The sequence below is a fragment of the Oratosquilla oratoria genome, chromosome 19, assembly GCF_046742065.1.
Source record: "Oratosquilla oratoria isolate Oo_2021 chromosome 19, ASM4674206v1, whole genome shotgun sequence".
NCBI classification, from domain to species: Eukaryota; Metazoa; Arthropoda; class Malacostraca; order Stomatopoda; family Squillidae; genus Oratosquilla; species Oratosquilla oratoria.
In genome coordinates, this window is record NC_134795.1 from 22,500,860 (window position 1) to 22,520,859 (window position 20,000).

A 20,000-nucleotide genomic window follows, 5' to 3' on the forward strand; every position below is an offset into this window, starting at 1 on the left:
TCTTCAAGAAGTCATTCAGTCCGTTCAAAACTGTTATTGAGCCATTTATATTTGTGTAAGACACTTTTAATTATCTGTTACTTTCACTGTGTTTTCTGTTTCCCTTTTGTTTTTCTCTGCTATGAACTATTTCCTCACTTTCATATTCACTACTCTCCAATAGAATTTCTCTTTTTCTGACTATGTTCTTTTCTCGTTTTTCCTTAGCTTCTAGTCTTTTTGTTTTCTCCTCTCTTTCCTCCTTATTCGTTTCTCTTTTTATCCATACCTGTTTATATTGTTCACTGTCTGCTAGTTTCCCTGTTTTTGCTAAGATATTCTCTGCTGCTGTTTGTGACCTGAATCTAACCTTAATTGGTCTGGTCTTATCTGTATTGTATTTCCCTAGTCTTTATATTTCTTCTATTTCTTTCCCTGTTTCTGGTTCATCTTCTTGAACTACTTCTAATATCTTATTAACTTTTTCCTTTCCTTTATTCATGTAGTCCTATTTAGATTATACTTCTCTTCCATCCCTAATATAATTATACATTTCTTTTTATCCGCTAAGTCTCTTACTATATTCTCCTTCTCCCTCATCACTTTAATAACCGTGTCCTTAGTTTGTTTTTTCATTTGCTGTTCCATTATACCTCTAAATTCCATTTTGTTGTTCTCTTGTACTTTTTTCCAACCACTTTATTCTCTTTATTACTCCTTTTCAATTCCTCATTCTCATCCTTTACTTCTCTTAACTGTCTTTTTAATTCTACTATTTCTTTAGTTAGGTTTTGATTCTCCTAATTTAGTTCTTCCAGCTTATGAACTTAGCTTCCCAATTTTCATTAATTTATTTTAGTTTCTCCTCTAGATTTACTAGTCGGGGGAGGTTGTCACTTCCTCTCTGATTAAATCCATGGAAATAGTTATCTTCACCTTCCATTGCGCTGCTCTTATCTATATTTCTAATTTTTACATTTTTACTAATCACATCGACTTCACCACTATCGTCAGGCCGTCTCTTGTTTACATACCGTCTGAGTTCCTGGGCCCTATCTTCCCCTTTCTTATTTCCTTCCATTTTCCTCAGTAATCCCTCCCCTTCTTCTTTTTCTTTACCTTCCCACTACACCACGAGCTTTCCCCTTCCCTATTAATACAACACAGGTACTTCCTTGTCGTTGTGATCCTTGAAATTTCACGATATCACCGGAGTCCAGACTTCGCTGCCACTCCGACCGACGTATTTGTGTGTGTGTGTGTGTGTGTGTGTGTGTGTGTGTGTGTGTGTGTGTGTGTGTGTGTGTGTGTGTGTGTGTGTGTGTGCGTGTGTGCGTGCGCGCGCGTGTGTGTGTGTGTGTGTGTGTGTGTGTGTGTGTGTGTGTGTGTGTGTGTGTGTGTGTGTGTGTGTGCGTGTGTAATCAACCTTATAAATTTGAAGTATTTTACTTACGTCTTAGAGCAACCAAGGGTAATACTGCAGTTGGTAGGAGAATCTTCTATTTCTAAATTTAGTTTTCCCCAATCCCTTGCATAAATCACAGGTCCGCCCCCACCCCAGAAAAAAAAGTACGGCTATGAGCCAAAGAACTCATTTCAAATACATGAAATATGGCACACAAAACCAACTTTAATTATTCAAATATATCATAAAATGAAGCCTCTGTAAAGAGTTTATACAAGATTTTATGATTTTAAATGAAATTGATTACATTGTATGTGTGTATGAATATACGTATGCATATGCATGCAACTATGTATATATACATGAATATACAAGTTGAGTTTTAGTTCATTTTATCTTGACACTACCACTAGAGGCCCTTATTCTGTTGTTGATATCATGATTTCGTGACAAGATCGGGAGGAAAAAGAAGAAGATTATCTTTTATCTGGAAGCCCACCAGAACCAGAAACTTAGGACTGTTTTGATACGAAGAGAACGGGAGACTAACCAGGCATCTGCATGACCAATCTTCCAAGACAAAATTTCGAAAATCCAGCAGATTGCCATGACTGAGAAGATGCCAAATCGCTGCCAGAATCTGTCAAAAAATATGTCAAATTGAGTAAATAAAATAGCAAATTAAAAATGAATGATTGAGTTACAAACAAATGATTGAATGTATAAATCTATGAACGAATAGATAGATAAATTATAAATGAATATGTTAATGAACAATAAATGAATAAATAAATAAATTATAAACATAGAAAAATTATATGTAGATAAAGATAGAGAAATATGCAAATGGGTGTACAGATCAATCATTCAATCAATAGATGAAGAAAAAATAATTGTGTCTAACTAAATAAAAATTGGATAAACAGAGAGAAGGATAACTTTGCCAGATGTCCTGTAACTCTCATAATAACATGATCTCGAAGGAAACTAAAAAACTGAACATGTGGAAGAGGGAGACAAAGAGTGCTCTCCAGGACCTATTCTTATCTGGGAGTTGCCAAGAGGTAGGCAGCGACTGAATTCTCTCCCAGTAATCTTAATTCCATTCTTCCTCTGAACTCCCCAAAGTCCTCATGCAATGGTATCTCGTCATAATTTCTACAGGTAATAATGGAAAATCAGTAGCCACCCTATAATGGGACAAGGGGTACTACTATTCGGCAGCAGCCTTCTTTAGGATCCATTCTGCTCATCCTTCAAAGAATACTGTTACTCTAAGGAGATATTTGATCTCAAGAAAAATAAAATAAAATCACTGACAAGGAGAGGTTTTACCTTGAGGAAAATTTCAAGGAAATCTATTACCTTGAGGAAAACTTAAAGGAAATTATTACCTTAAGAGAAAAGTTTCACTTACTCTTGAAGATGCGTACGGTTAAAAGAATGAGAAGCAGCGACCGCAGGTGGCCTGTTGGGACACAATGAGTTGGGACAACAGGTGAACATATCTCCAGCCTTATAGAGCCTCAGCCCCGTGTGCAGAATGAGGACCAGGTTAATCAAGAAGAGCAGCGCGATGGGCCCATAGAAGAAAGACAATATCTCCATATCTCCTGTTGATAAATAAACAAATAACTTAATGTGGGATCTAGTATTTCTCCCGCCGGAATAGTCGCATGTAACATTGTGACGAGCATCAGGTTCAGCATAAAGAACAGCGCGGTAGGTAATCGTATGTAAAAGCAAGGACAAGATGTACGTGCTTCCCTTTGATTAGGTAAGAAGGAAGCCTGTGTTCCTGCTGAGGACATCACAAGTAAAAGTAGCGAGCATGGAGGAAAAGATTCCTTCCTGGTGACATGTGTTTGTTTCAGCAAAAAAGTGCATCACATTAACTGACTTACCTTTGAGGAAATATATTAGCTACGCATATGGTCATATTTCTCTTGTGCAGTAGGTTAAGTATCTTATATATTTTCAAGTGTATTCCAAACTTTCTTAGTGCTCTTTTAGAGCTGTTGAACACAAAAGCTACATTTATCAAAAGTACATTATCATTCCTAAAAGTTCTAAACTACTTCTGTGGATACTGCCACAAACTCCATAGATTAGTTATAATATATACGGTCATTTGTCAATCTCGAGCTTCAAAATTGCCAGTGATAACCTCTCCTACTGTTTTGCAAAAGATGAACTAGGTTGCACAAGCTAGAATTTAGTAAAAAATTATTGATGTTAAAAGAAAATAAGATAAAAGAAGAAACCAAATTTTAGCATTGAGTAGCCAGACATTAGGAAATTGGAGGGACTGTATCGGCACATGAGAGGTTATCGTAAAAGAAGTACTGGCTCAGAGTTCTCTGGTTGGTGTTGGAGTGAAATAGTGCACCTTTGGTTATGACCTATCTTATTTAGTATGTCTTCTCTAACCATTTATTTCAATTATCTTCAGATGGTCTCAGACCACAGACCCGTGCTCACTCCTGGGGTGGTAAAAGGATGAATCCTCGGCCCCAGGACATGTCGTCGACCAAGCTTAGAGTCCTCAGTGTCAACATTGAGGGAATGTCTGCATCAAAATCTGAGATTCTCGCCAACCTGGACACTGACATATTGTGTCTACAGGAAACACACAAGGATCATGTGCCACCAAAAATATCTGGTATGCACCTAATTATCCATCACCCAAGCCCCGTTCATGGCAGCATAATTTATGCACGAGACAAGTCAATTATCAAGAACAGTATTGACTATTCAGAAAGAGGGCTAGAGATCCTACAGGTAGACACTGTACACCTCAACGTCACTACAGTGTACAAACCCCCATCAACCCCCTTCACATGGCCAAATATACCCAAAATCGACAAGGCAAGTTTGCTTGTCGGTGATTTCAACAGCCACAGTACTACCTGGGAATACAGCCATACAAATATAGATGGGGAAGCAGTGGAGAATTGGGCAACATCAAAGGACCTAACAATCCTCCATGATGCGAAGGATAATACATCCTTCCAAAGTGCACGATGGAGAAGGGGTTACAACCCCAACCTAGCATTTGTATCATCTAGGCACGTCTTAAACTTTGATAAATCCATCGGCGACCCAATACCAAAAACCCAACACCGCCCAATTGTAATCACAGTAAGACCAGTGATCAGACCCCAAATAATAAAGCCCAAGCCGAGGTTTAACTTTCGCAGAGCCAAATGGGTAGGTTTTACAACAGACCTAGAAGATGCTCCTACTAACATCATCCCTGCACCCAAACATTATGGTGAATTCCAAACACAAGTTTGGAGGGTTGCAAAGACAAACATTCCCAGAGGATGCAGAAAGAATTACATCCCTGGCCTCTCGGAGCAGAGCAAAGACCAATACAACGAGTATATTCAGGCATATAATGAAGATCCTTTCTCTGAAAGTACCATTGAACTCGGAGATAGTCTACTTGCCTCAATCAGCGAGGAAAGGAAAGAACGCTGGCATAAGATCATAACTAATATTGACATGACCCATAACAGCAAGAAAGCTTGGGCAACAATTAAAAAACTCAATTCAGACAAGGCCCCCCAGCCCAGAGTAGCTGCTGTCACACCGAACCAGGTGGCTAATCAAATGCTGCTCAACGGCAAGCCAGCCAATAAAGAGAGGGGCTTTTTAAAGAAAATGAAGCATGAGATGGGTTACATCATGCAAGATTGTAAACAAGGCCTTGAACCCTTCACACTAGCTGATTTAAATGCTGCAATGAAACATCTGAAATGTGGCAAGGCCTCTGGAGAGGATGGCATAACTCCAGAGATGATACAACATTTTGGGGAAAACGCCAAGACATGGCTACTGACCTTATTCAACAACTGCGCCATGTCCTACCAAATTCCTAAGATATGGAGAAAAGCCAGAGTAGTGGCCCTTCTCAAACCAGGGAAAGATCCATCATCTCCCAAAAGCTATGGACCAATATCCCTCTTGTGTACCTTATACAAGCTGTATGAAAGAATGATCCTTGCACGCATTGAGGGAACAGTTGATGAACAACTTTCAGCTGATCAACCAGGCTTTGGACCAGGCCGCTCATGCTGCAGTCAGGTATTGAACCTAACGCAATATATTGAAGATGGATTCGAGAAAAAGAAAATCACTGGCGCTGTCTTTGTAGATCTTACAGCCGCCTACGATACAGTCAATCATAGGGTACTCCTCTTCAAAGTCGCCAAAACACTACAGAATTACACCTTGGTTCACATCATCCAGTCTCTTCTAACAAACCGCCGTTTCTATGTGGAAATGGATGGCAAGAAAAGCAGGTACCGTTTCCAGAAGAACGGACTCCCACAAGGATCTGTGTTGGCTCCAACACTGTTCAACATTTATACCAATGACCAGCCACAATATCAGAATATCCATAGGTACATCTATGCAGATGATCTGTGCATTGCCACTCAGTCTGATTCCTTCAACACCATCGAAGATCGACTATCAGATGCCCTAACCACACTCTCCACGTACTACAAAAAATGGCACCTCAATGCGAACGCAAACAAAACACAGGTGTGTGCATTTCACCTTAAAAATCACCAAGCCAAGAGAGAGCTACGAATCAGATGGAACAACACTGATCTGGCACACCACCCACACCCTGTCTATTTAGGTGTTACTCTCGACAGGACTCTCTCTTACAAAGAGCATATCAACAAGTTGATTGGAAAAATCTCAACCAGAAACAACCTCCTCAGCAAACTTGCCACCACCAGCAGGGGAACAGACCCAAACACCCTGCGACAAACAGCTTTGGCACTGTGTTATTCCACTGCAGAATATTGCGCACCAGTATGGGCCAGGTCATGCCATGCCCACAAAATAGATCCAGAACTGAACAGGTCGTGTCGAATAATTACAGGTACCCTAAAACCAACGCCATTACATACTATCTACAGACTGGCAGGAATTCCACCTCCCCACATTCGGCGCGAAATGATGACCAAGATAGAAAAATATAAACAACAAAATTATCCCAGGCATCCACTATACGGTCACCTTCAGGTTGGACAGAGACTGAAGTCCCGCCAAAGCTTCATGACGGTGGAGGGACTGGATCCAACCCAAGCTGTGGCCCATAGACTAGAATGTTGGCAGGAATATGACAATCTGGGCCATAACGAGGCCATACCATGCCCAAACGAGACCTTGCCCCCAGGACCAAACCTAACCAGGAAGGACTGGGTTACCTTAAACAGAGGAAGAGCCAAGGTGGGCAAAACGAGAGAAAATCAACACAAGTGGGGATACACCAATAGCCCCCAATGTCCCTGTGGCGAAGTACAGACGATGGTCCACGTCCTCCGGGAATGTCCATTGAGTCCCCATTGCTCCGACCAAGACCTTAGGGAAGCAAATGAAACTGCCCTTATATGGACACGGTTCTGGTGCGACAAGATATGATGATGATGATCTTCAGATGGTCTACACAGACGGATACAAGTCTAAAGTAGGCCAACACTTACTGGTGAGCCAACATTTGCCGGTAACGGAGAAAGGCCTCAGGGAACGGTATGTGTTGTATGGCAGGAGGAAGAGGGTAAGGCTGATCACGAAGATCACGATTGGGATGCCCCAGGCGTACAACATGTACCACAAGTATGGGGCTTCTCTACCAACCATAGAACTGCCATGTTTCGGCCCTGTCATTACCACCATTTTTGTAGTCAGTCTGCAAAGAGAGAGAACATGTTTACAAAAGAACTACAAAGGATTACAAAGACGGAGCATACCAACAGGAGACTTTTTGGTCCATAACTATGTCGGATGCGAAATATATATATATATATATCAACATTGATCATGATAAATAAAATAAATAAATGCATAGGTATAGTTAAATAATAAAGAAACAGGTAAATAGTAAATGATAATAGATTGGCAAATAACTAGTAATAATTGAAAATCAAAGAAATAATAATAAACAAATTGACAAATAATAACAAACAAATAAACAAATAACATAAAATAAATGGCAGGCATTACAGCATCTTGCTTAGGTGCTTATCTAAAAGAATCTTAAAGCTTCGAACCGAACTACATTGCACTGTCTCTGCAGGAAGTTTCTTCCATTTATTAACTACACGGTTGGCGAAGTTGTTTCTACCCATTTCCAAATTAAATCTATTTCCTGACAGTTTGAGGAAAGTATTTCTTGTCGGATTCTCATTTAGTGAGAAAATTTTGTCACTTTTGATGCTGCCAATTCCCTTTAGAATCTTAAAGACTTGTATCAAGTCACCTCTGATTGTATGTTTTTTTTAGGGAAAACAGATTCATATGTTTTACTCGACTTTCGTATGATTTATTTTTGATATTTGGAATCAGTTTTGTAGTAGCTCGCCGTTGTACTTTTTCCAATCTCTCAATGTCTTTAATGAGATTCGGTGGACGCTTGTTAATGAGAGATGGACTTTTGAGGTCAAAAGATCGCTCAATCAGTCCTAGAATCTTATTTGCTTTCTCTGAAGCTGAAATACACTGTTTAGATAATTTTAGAGCGTTGCTGATGATTACGCCGAGATCCTTTTCCAATTATGTTAACGAATTTCTAAATAACTTTCATTCGTACTTACTGTTATTTTTACCTATGTGCATAACCTTGCATCTGCTTGTGATAAAGTTCATTTACCATTTTTCAGATCATTGCTGTAATTTATCTAAACCTTCTTGAATATCAAATTCATTTAAGTGATCATTTGCAATTCCACACATTTTTTGTATCATCAGCAAATTTGGAGACAATAGATTTTAGTCCGTGGTCTATATAATTTATATATACTATGAATAGAAGTGGCCCAAGAACGGAACCCTGAGGAACTCCACTCGTAAAAATTTTCCACCTAATAATATGTTGCCCCCATTATTTTTCACTACCCTCTGTCTACCATTCTTCTCACATTACGTCTCCACAATTAAACTCTCTCAAAAAAGTGATATATATTTTTTCTCTATATACCTATCTAATTGCTTGGTTGTAAAGTTTATTAATTCTCTGTATTCTATTCCATTCCACATACATTCTTGGGAGGAATGTGTGTCACCGCTATGCCTCTTTAATTCTAAGATACATTATTTCGTCCATCCCTTCATGCCAGGTCCTTCTTCTTTTTCCTTTTTTTCCGTCTTGTAGGCTTTAGTTCACGAATCACTTTCTCACTTTATGACCTACCATTCTCCAATAGAATTCTTTAATTTCTCTTTCGGCCCTCTTCCCTTTTTTTTTTTTTTTTTTTAATAGAGTTCTTGTATCTTTTCTTATTTTCTCTCTTTGTTTCGGTTGTGTCTCTTCTTATCCATATTTTCTTGAATTTCTCTCCACTTGCCAGTTCTCCTGAATCATTCATTACTATAGATTCCGTGTTTGAGATTTAAATTTGATTTTCATTTGTCTTGAAAAGTGTTTTACACATCCTATTATATAAACTTCTCCTATTTCTTCACTTACGTCTTTCCCATTACCCATTATAGCTTGTGTTATTTCTTTAGCTTTTAACTGTTACTTTATTTTACGTTACTACCTTGTCGGTACCCTTCTAGCAATCATAACATTCCAATTTTCTTTTATCTACTCCTTTTCTTATCAACTTATCTTTACTTAATAGTCCTACCCTTATCCCTCATTCTCTACAGCTTCTTTTTCTTCTTTTTGTTTCACCATAATTTTTCTTAACTGCACTTATTTCTCTTCTAGTTGCAAATATCAGTGTGACCAGGAATTTCTTCACCTTTTCTTCGTCGAAGTAGGTAAAGGCCACCGTTATCGATCTTAGCAAGTTGTAGGTTTCTCTAACAATTCTATTTATCTGTTTATCAGGAGTCATGTCCTTTTTGATAATCACTCCCAGGTCTTTTTTAGAACTCTCTTTACTTCCTTTGTACCGATTTTATATTGTCCTGATATTACTTTTTTTGTTTTTGTTTTTTTTGTTTTACCTTTTCCAAATTCCATTATGTACATTTCTTTATGATTAAGTCCAATTCCCATTTCTGACTCCATTCCCAAACCCTGTTTAGGTCTCTCTGTAGCGACTCACAGTCCTTTCTGTATTTACTTTCCTCGTCAGTTTTGCGTCGTCTGCAAAGAAGTTCATGTAACAGCCTACACCCTCATCCATGTCATTTTCATAAATAGCAAACATTATCGGAGCCAATACTGATCCGTGTGAGACACCACTAATCATTTCTTCCCAAGCACTACTCTTTTCTTTAAGCACTACTCTCATTTTTCTTTCTTGCAAGAAATCCTTCATCCATTTCAATAGTTTTCTTTGTGTCCCTTCTATAGTTTCTAGTTTTCTTAATAATATTTTGTGTGGTACTTTATCAAAAGCTTTTTGGAAATCTAGGAACTCACAATAAGCCCATCCATTCCTTTCTTGTATTATATCTATTAGTCTTGAATCGAAACAAATTAAATTTGTGGCACATGACTTTCTCTGTCTCAATCCAAATTGTCTCGGGTTATATTGGTTTCCTCCAGATGTTCTGTCCATCTATTTTTAATAACCTTTTCACAAATTTTGGCTACTGTACTAGTAAGGGAGACCGGTCTGTAATTGGTTGGGTCTTCCTTATTTCTTTTTTTATATATTTGTATATTTGCATTTTTCCATTGTTCCTGTATTTTCTTTTTTCGTGTGTGTGTATGTGTAAGCGTGTGTATAAGGTGCACTTTATAGTTGTGACTTACCCAATGTATCGCCATATGTCAAAGCAAATGACATTAAGCCAAAAGAAACTCCAAAGGAAGAATAGCTGAATCGCGAATCCTGCAAATACAAAGATAAATATCTATAAAGTAAAAGAAAAAATCGTACAAAGACAACTAATAATAAGATAAACATAATGATATTGATAGATATAAAAGCAGTTTACATTGTGTGCGTGTGTGTGTGTATATATATATATATATATATATATATATATATATGTGTGTGTGTGTGTGTGTGTGTGTGTGTGTGTGTGTGTGTGTGTGTGTGTGTGTGTGTGTGTGTGTGTGTGTGTGTGTGTGTGTGTGTGTGTGTGTGTGTGGGTGTGGGTGTGGGTGTGGGTGGGTGTGTGTGTGTGTGTATGTGTGAAATTATAATCTACTACATATTCACACCCACTTTATATACAATTGGATCCCATTGAATTAACGTCTCTTCCATCTCAGTATCTTGTGGATAAGGGGTCGAAGCTATATATTGCCATACTATCGTGGTCAGAGTAGTACAACGAGGCGACATCGCTTCCAGGGAAATACCTGATAGCCTGAACTGGTTTATCCCCACAGGTTCATTGTTTGGCGATTCCCTTTAATAACTCATAGATTTTATTTTCTATCATAAGGTAATTTCATACTATTAGATAATTTATTTTATTACTGGATGATTTTATACATATATTTCAAATATGCCGTATATATGAATACTATCAAAATGTATCTTCAGTTACTTTACTCCGGATAGATTTCAAGGTGTGCACCACATTCACCATTGGACGAAATCCATCCCTAGGCTCGGAATCCAAACAATCCGTTGACTAGTGTAACCGTACCTTTACCTTCTTTAACAAAATTCCTACTGTTCCATATATCCTCATCATACTTCAGAAAGTCTCACTGTCGACTTTATTGTGTGCCCTTCTCAAATCCATAAAAGCTCAAAGAACATTCGCACATTTTGCCGCAAATTATACACACCTACACGACTGCAAATTTTTTATCTACTCACCCTAATGGTAATAGCAATAACACTATATAACAGTAACAATAATGATGGTAAAAAATAATTACATTGTAATAATAGTGATGAAGTAAAAAATTATCTCAACAATGATAGCAACAAAATAAGCAATAGTAAGTATTGTTAAAATGGTAGCAATAATAACAGTAATAACCTAAATGAATCGAGATTTTTACCTTGATTGTAAACAGCTCACTCCTTACCTGTGGAGATACAGAATACTCTAGGTGGGTGTGCTGGCATCCAAGTGAGTGAGAGGAGTGCCAACTCTGCAAGGAACAAGGAGGCTACGTGGGAGAGAAGACTAAGCCCCTGCAAGCTCTTAAGTTCAGTGATACAAAAGTAGAAGATCAATGTGATGAGCAGGAATATACAAGAAATGATGAGAGCTGCAGTTTTGAAGTATGGTGAGAGTATTATCCACTTCGAAGGTATTTGTGCTGGAGCGTAACAAGCAAATACATTCCGACTGAGCACCCCACGATCAAGAACATGATCGACACAGTATTTATCATGGCTCCAGTAATTCCTGTACGAACCAGGCATGTACACGTCTCCCTTTTCCATTATGTAAAACTCTTCAATGCTTTCGTCCGAGCTTGACAAGGTGTACCCCGAACCACACACCGGGAATTCACTGATCACTTTCTTTCCCGAATCTGACTCAATAGGATTCAGATCATAATCAACGATCTTTAATTTTAGTTCCTGTCCGTGTTCGACACATGAACCCTGTTCTAGCACTTGCCCCCTAGGGCAACATTTTCGTATGCAGGAGGTCGGGTCGGAGCAGTGTTTTTCGTACTCTTTGACAGGATCACTGTAGCAGAGGTAATAAGTGCTCGCATCGGCACCGTCCTGACCCAATGCCTCCTCTAAACAGAAAGTACCCTGACCTCGTAGTATATAATGCGATGGTATGATCAACCTGCCTTTGTTAATCATTGTATTGTTTTTGCTTATAGACCATATATTACCGTTCTTGCACTCGAAAAACTCATTCTGTTCAGTGCCATTAGAGTGCCAAGGTTGTTGGATACCATGGTCACCTACACAACCTGTCTTTGTCATGTGAAACCCATCAGGACAGCATCTTTCTACGACAGAAGCTGGAGAGGGAGTAGTTGTGATCGTGGGAGGGGTGGGAGGAGAGAATGGAGGAAGAGAGGAGGGAGAAGAAAGGTTGTGTGAGATTGGATACGAAGAAGACACGGTGCTATCTTGAATCACAGTTAGAGGGGTGGTCGTTTGGATCTCGTGCACTATTGGAGAGATCTTTTGGTTCTCAGGAACTGCTTGAGAAGTTTTTTGGGTTTGAAGCACCGTTTCAGGGATCTTTTCTGTCTCAATCAATGTCTGAGGCGTCTCTTGGATCTGTGGCGCTGTATGATAGATATCACGGATTGGAGATACTGTTGATGGGATTCTCTGAATATTAGACACTGTTGGAGGAATCTCCTGGATTTCGTGACCTTCAGTTTCTCTCAGCGGTGTTATGGGCACATGACTGATATCGTCTGTGACATCAGTGATGACTTCAGTACCTTCAGGCAGGAAAAGGGTAGTAGACAGTAAAGGGATGATGGTTGGTAGGCCATGGGTCACTGAGGAAACGTGATTGGGGGACATAAAGGGAGTTGATGTTTTTTCTTCTTTTTCTTCTATAGGACTTCCAATGGCATTCCCACAAAAAAAGAGGGCAACCAGTAACCTGGTTCTCAAGCTCTTTCCTATTCTACTCATGACCAAATCTTGGAGCATTGTTTCCTTTCCTGGTAGCTAAACTGTGTCCTTTTCAGTAGACATACTTTTATTTTTCCATCCTCCATCCAGGTGAGAGGGCCTGTAAAAGGAACGAGACAAACCATTAAATGGAAGTAAATCAAGTGTTCTGGATGTGTAATATCGAAATACAATCTTGGGAATGGGATCAGGCGTCTGTCTTATTTGACTACTACTCATAAAATCACATAAAGATTCTCAGGCCTTTTTTCACGAAGGATACCCCTTTATCCCACCCATTAATATATTATCAAGAATAATAACCTGGTGTTCTTTATTGGCAATTATCATATTATCAGTGTTCTATTGCTGACAACCATGTTTTTACCCTTGGTACAATATAAACTAAAAATTCTCTAGATAATTTATTTTATAGTTACAATTATAATTATCATAGTTAGATGATTGTAGGTGCACTTATAATTGTAGCTACATACCTGGTCATAGATTTACATACATACATACATATACCAAAGGCTTTTCCCCCCTACACGAGGGGTAGCCAAAAAGAAAAAGGCATAGAAACCACTCCCACCCATTCCATTTCCTATATATTCCACTCCCCTCCACCCTCCTCCCTCCCTCTTATCTTGGCACCTCCTGGATGACGGGTCATCCCTGCATCCTGTCCACTGCCCTGGGTCAGAAGCAGTGTCGCGAGACACAGCACATCCACAGCAAGGCCGCTTCATAAATTCGGCGGCCTCCACTCTCCGTCCGCCCATGCAGAAAAGGAGAAGACGGGGAGAAATCCCCTCGGGCTGCGTCAATTTTTTTTTTCTCATACATACTTCCTCACCCCCCATCCCCCACCCACTCCCCCTCATGCATCACAGCATCATCTATACACATCCCCTCTCCATTCATCCCTATCTTCCGTCCTCTCCCGTCCTTCCTCCACAGACATTCCTCTCTTTTGTAATGCCCCTTTCACCCCATCTATCCATCTCATCTTAGGACGCCCCTTCATATCCACTCCTTCCACCTCTGCCTTCCACACTTCTTTTACTAATCTTTCTTCACTCATTCTTTCCATGTGTCCAAACCATCCTAATACTCTTCCATCAACCCTATCTCCCAGTTCCCTTTCCACCCCTATTCTACTCCTCACCTCCTCATTTCTCACTCTATCCAGCCAAGTAACCCCTATCATACTTCTCAGACATTTCATCTCAAACACATTCAAACACCTTCTCTCTTCCTCTCTCATGTTCCATGTTTCTGCCCCGTACAATGCTATTGGTACAATCAATCCTTCATATAATCTCCTCCTAGCATCCATTCCCAGATGTCTACCTCTCATTACACTTTTAAATCCACCAAGGCATTTACTCGCTTCTCTCAATCTACATTCTATCTCCACACACACTCCTCCCTTTCCTGCCACACTCGCACCCAAGTATCTAAAACTATACACTTCCTTCAGTCTTTCTACTTCCAGTCTGCTGTCACTCTCTCCCCTTGTACATCTCATCACCTTACTTTTGCCCACATTTATCTTCAGCTTCCTTCTTTCACACACCTTCTCAAACTCTGTCACTAACTTCCTCAACCCCACCTCTGATCCTGCTACAAGCGCAGTGTCGTCAGCAAACAACAACTGGCTCACCTCCCACTTTTCTCCATTTTCTTTAATCATCTCCAACCCCTGACCCACTACCCTTGCATTCATCTCTCGCACCACCCCATCCATGTAAAGATTGAACAGCCAGGGCGACATAACACATCCCTGACGAAGTCCCACCTTTACATCGAACCACTCACTCTCTCCATTTCTAATCCTAACACAAGCTCTACTACTATCGTAAAAACTCTTGACTGCTCTTAACAGCTTTCTTTCTATCCCATATATTTGCAGTATCATCCACAGGGCCTTCCTGTCTACCCTGTCGTAAGCCTTTTCCAGATCCATAAAAGCCCAAAATACATCCTTACCTTTTCCTATAGCTTTCTCACATATCTGTCTTACCACAAAAATCTGATCTACACAACCCCTACCTGTCCTAAACCCACACTGTTCCTCACCAATTACTTCCTCTGTTCCTCCCCTAATCCTCCCAATCAAGACCCTCCCATAAGCCTTCCCAACTACACTCAACAAGCTGATCCCTCTGAAACTACTACACTCACACTTGTCCCCGTTTCCCTTGTAAAGCGAAACTATACAGGCACTTCTCTGGTCCTCCACCACTCTACCCTCTCTTAAACAAACATTAAATAACCTCACCAGCCAATTCACCATAACTGTACCTCCTTTCTTCAGACATTCTTTATGGCATTCATCCAGACCAGGTGCCTTACCTGCTCTCGTCACCTAATTAACGTTAGTTGGATATATCATAGTGTTTCTAGTTAAACTGCTATAGTAATAGCATTAGTAGCAACAACAGCAGTATTATTGGTAGTAGAGTCTTTAGGTATATGCGGGGGCAGAAAATAGGATGCGAGGCGTTCACGCCACTAGGAAAATATGGAACCAGACTACGAAGCAATCTAAATGGTCGATGCATTCAGCAACATAGAGAGGCCACCATACACAGCATCAAGATCAAGTGTCCAGCCATGGCCAAATATGTGGAGAATACATACAAAGAACCAGCATAGCTTGTCGTCACCAATAGCGTTGGAAAGAAAAAGACGTAAGTGGAGATCACCCAGTCACCGGAAAGTAATACTCGGTGAGACCCGGTGGCCATGGCAATGTACGCTCTGGGACTCGTGCCATTACCCTCAGAAATGAATGGTCATTAGATGTGCTACCTAACAGATGCGCCTGTGGTGCACCATTTGATCCAAATCACACGATGATATGAGAGAAGGGTGGGTCTGTTCGCACGAGACATGACGAAGTAAACGATAATGTGAATGATATAGATAATATGAATGAAGCAGATAATATAAATGAAATAGATCATGCAAATGAAATAGATTATGTAAACGAAATATATAATATAAATGAAATAGACAATATAGTTGAAATAGATAATATAAATGAAATAGATAATATAAATGAAATAGATGATATAAATGAAATAGATAATATAAATGTAATAGATAATATAAATGAAATAGATAATGTAAATGAAATAGATAATATAAATCAAATACATAATATAAAGGAAATTAATAACATAAATTAAATAGTATAATCAAATAAGTAATATAGTTGAAATAAACATAAATGTAATAAATAATTTAAAATAAGTAAATAATTCAAATGAAATTAATAATATATATTAAATAAATAATTCAAAATTAATAACATAAATAAAATAAACAGTATGAATAGAATAAATTATATGGATAGAATAAATAAAACAATGAATAAGTATGTAAATAACACAAGTAAATGCATGAATAATACATAAATAGAAAATCAATCAATCAATCAATAAATAGATAAAAAATAAATAAATGAATGAATATAAGGCAACAAAACATACAAGGGTTTTTGACTACAGACATTAGTGGGAACGGGATATGTCTGTGGAAGACAGATTTTGACTGCTTTCACAACAATGTACCAAATTATGGAGGTTGTTATCAAATGCACATGTAGTAGCAGTAGTTGTGGTTGTTGGTAGTAGTATAGGTAGTGGTCGATGTACTAGTAGAGGTAGTGCTGGTTGTCGGTTATGGAACTTTCACATTGTAGATATAGTTGTAGTTAGTGCTGCAGTTGCAGTTGTTGAAGTTGTAGTATTCGTGGTAGTTACTGTTGTTTTTGTTGTTATTAATGCTGTTGTTGCTGCTGCTCGTTACTGTTGCTGTTTTTGTTTTGGTGCTTGTGTTACAACTGTTGTACTTGTTGTAGTTATAGTTACTGATGCTGTTGCTTCGGTCATGATTCTTGATGATACATGTAATACTTTTGATGTTGGTCTTGCTAATGTTCTTACTATATTGATGCTTATGTACTTGTTGCTACTGATACTGCCCAGGCTATATTTTGCTATCACTGACAGAGTTAGAGTAACTATTACTGCTGATCTTGTTACTGCCGTTGTAGTTGTACCTGTTGTTACAGCTTCTGAGGCACTTACAAGAAGCGTGGCCGAAAACGTTGTGGTGAACAGAGTCCCCCACATGTGCTTCTACGCGATATTTTGGCTTATAGTATCGCCGCTGTAGAAATGGGATGAACAACGAATGTATATATTGTGTAGAAATAGCTGGCCTTCGGCCTTGTATCTTATTTGTGTAGGTTAAGTCCATATTACGCCTGTATCCTAATGAAAGCACAACCTAGGCCCCGCCGAGCCATGTTTCGGTCAGGATGGGTCGTTTGCTACTTTTGCGTACGCAAAGTGCGTATATAAGGATGCCAGGTTTTGGTGTCCAGCCCAGTTCTTTTCTGTACCCGTCACAAGCGGTGCGCGACTCAAGTCACTCTGCGGTCACTTTTGTGTTTAGGGCAGGGCTCCGAGCCCAGCCCTCCGACCCAGCCTAGGTCGACACTAGCGCTAACCAGAATAAAGCAACCAAACTCACTCGAGTTTCCTTCACTCCCTCGGCACCAAAGCACAAGTAACATTCTCGTAATGTTACAACGTCACCTTTGCTCTAGGTACTCGGATAATCAGACCAAGCGGAATTCACACTCTAGACACCAGAGAGGAGTGGGGGTTATACCGGGTTCACACGGCAACGAGGAAAGTGCGAAGTTCAGTGAGTTACACTGGGAAAGGACGATATAAAAAGAAATAATACGCAAGACAAACACATGACAGGAAGCCGGATATGATGTCACGTCTGCGGGAGGAGTCTTGCCCGAACGGAACGCATGACGTGGATGTGAGGGTCTTGGGGTTCGAACTGGGTTATATTTACCTTTTTCATATATATATATATATATATATATATATATACATATATATATATATTTATATATATATACATACATATATATATATATATATATGTATATATGTATATATGTATATATATATATATATATATATATATATACACACACATTCTTTTCTTATTCTATGTGAGGACCTATTTCCTTTTATCTAATTGAAAACCAGTTTTTATCCGTTTCTAGGAGCTCACAACACTTTCCAAAAAAGTTGTCATAAAACTCTAATGCGTTAACACACAATCACGAAAGCAGTCTGGGAGTCACAGATGGGGCCCGGGGCGCTACTCTTTTATCCTGTCTGCCTCCATCGTATTTCGTCCATCTCTCGCTGGTAAGGGGTTTAAGTTTGCCGAACCCTATCTGTACCTGGCCGTACTTTTCTTTTTACTTTGGCAGCAGTCAGACTGTTGAACTAATGTCCGTGGCTCCCTAACCTCTTTTTGTCCTACGTAACTTGCAAGTCTTGCAGGAGAGAAGCTGGGGCCCTCATGGGATTCGGAGAGGCCGAATTCGCCCCGTTTACACTCTGCCAGGGAGGTTCAGTCAATACCTCAGACTACAGGGCTCACCTTCTCAGGTGGATGAAATCGTCTGTAGTAAGAGAGAATAAACCTACAACTCAAGGAAAGCATTCAAATTGGGTCAAACCACCTCGAGTATCGAGCCAGAAAGAGTACAACACAAAAAGTCGCATTCAACCCCCGGTTTAATTACTCTAAATGTTCTTTTTCACACCCGCCCCAGTTAAATAATAAATAAATGAATAAATGGAAATAGAAAGCATGATAAAAAAACTAATAAAGAAACGAATATAAATAAATAAATAAATAGATAAATAAATAAGTAAATAAATAAATCGAGGTGTAGATACGTGGGAACAAGTCAGGAGAAAGGGAGTTAGAGACCCTCTCAGCGGAAGGAAAGATCGAGTGCACTAGCCGCCTCCAAAAAAAATTACTTCCCCCAGGAAAAGGCGAGGCATGTCAGAGAATTTAGTACTTCTCAACCTATCAATCCTATCCCCTGACGTTGCCCACAATATAATAAGCATAGAGTGCTACTACGCACAAGGAATGAGACCAAGGACCGTAAGGTGTCTCACAGAGGTCTTTTTCTTCTTCTTCTTCTTCTTCATCTTCATCTTCCTCTTCCTCTTCTTCTTCTTCTTCATATTTATCTTCTTCTTCATCTTCATCTTGTTCATCTTTATCTTCATCTTCTTCTTCATCTTCTTCATTTTCTTCTTCTTCTTCTTCTTCCTTTTTGGGTATTCTTCAACTGGTTATAAGGTCCAACGTGGGGTTGGGGCCAAAGTTAAGATGATGTGTGGAAGTGACGATATCGTCATATACTAGGCGCTAGGGTAACGACATCATTAGTCGAGTCCTTTTGCTAAAGACCTTTCGAACACGTGAAAACATATTTGTAACTACCAAATACATTAAGTGTCCTCTCGGGAACAAACTCCGAATTTCAACCTAAGTTAGTATTGAACTCCCCCCCCCCCAAAAAAAAATAGTGTCAGCCAGTCATATATGAATAATAATAATAATAATAATAATAATAATAACAATAATAATAATAATAATAATAATAATAATAATAATAATAATAATAATAATAATAATAATAATAATAATAATAATAATAATAATAATAATAATAATGTGTATACATTGTGACGAATGTGGATAGGAGGTAAGGGAACACGGGCTGAGGGAAATACTTTTATTCTTGACTAGTTTCGCCTGAGTGGCTTCTTCAGAGGAACATAGTTTGAAGTCAAGTTGGTCAATATATATGGCAAAAGAAGGAACGTGGCAAAGTGTCAGGTTGGTCCCCCACTCGACCTCATCTGTCGGTGTGGCGGATTGTCACAGCGGGTGGACCAAGTATCCTCCTGTTGTTCGCGTGGCTGAAACGTCCCTGATCCAGACGGACGTTTCAGCCACGCGAACAACAGGAGGATACTTGGTCCACCCGCTGTGACAATCCGCCACACCAACAGATGAGGTCGAGTGGGGGACCAACCTGACACTTTGCCACGTTCCTTCTTTTGCCATATATATTGACCAACTTGACTTCAAACTATGTTCCTCTGAAGAAGCCACTCAGGCGAAACTAGTCAGGAATAAAAGTATTTCCCTCAGCCCGTGTTCCCTTACCTCCTATCCACAATAATAATAATAATAATGATAATAAT

The 20,000-nt window shown here is 39.3% G+C and overlaps 1 protein-coding gene across 2 annotated transcripts in view; it reads right to left on the reverse strand.

Annotated features, from left to right (window-relative positions):
• LOC143035797 (putative G-protein coupled receptor Mth-like 1) overlaps nucleotides 1–20,000 on the reverse strand; it is a 28,343-nt gene that overhangs the window by 5,945 nt on the left and 2,398 nt on the right. For both annotated transcript variants that reach the window (XM_076202763.1, XM_076202764.1), the window contains exons 2-6: nucleotides 11,355–12,994; nucleotides 10,116–10,194; nucleotides 6,889–7,094; nucleotides 2,802–2,997; nucleotides 1,935–2,024 (exon numbers count right to left, since the gene is read on the reverse strand). In XM_076202763.1, the coding sequence (XP_076058878.1) occupies nucleotides 1,935–2,024; nucleotides 2,802–2,997; nucleotides 6,889–7,094; nucleotides 10,116–10,194; nucleotides 11,355–12,912 (2,129 nt within the window). In that variant the 5' untranslated portion in view covers nucleotides 12,913–12,994. The remainder of the gene's footprint in view (nucleotides 1–1,934; nucleotides 2,025–2,801; nucleotides 2,998–6,888; nucleotides 7,095–10,115; nucleotides 10,195–11,354; nucleotides 12,995–20,000) is intronic.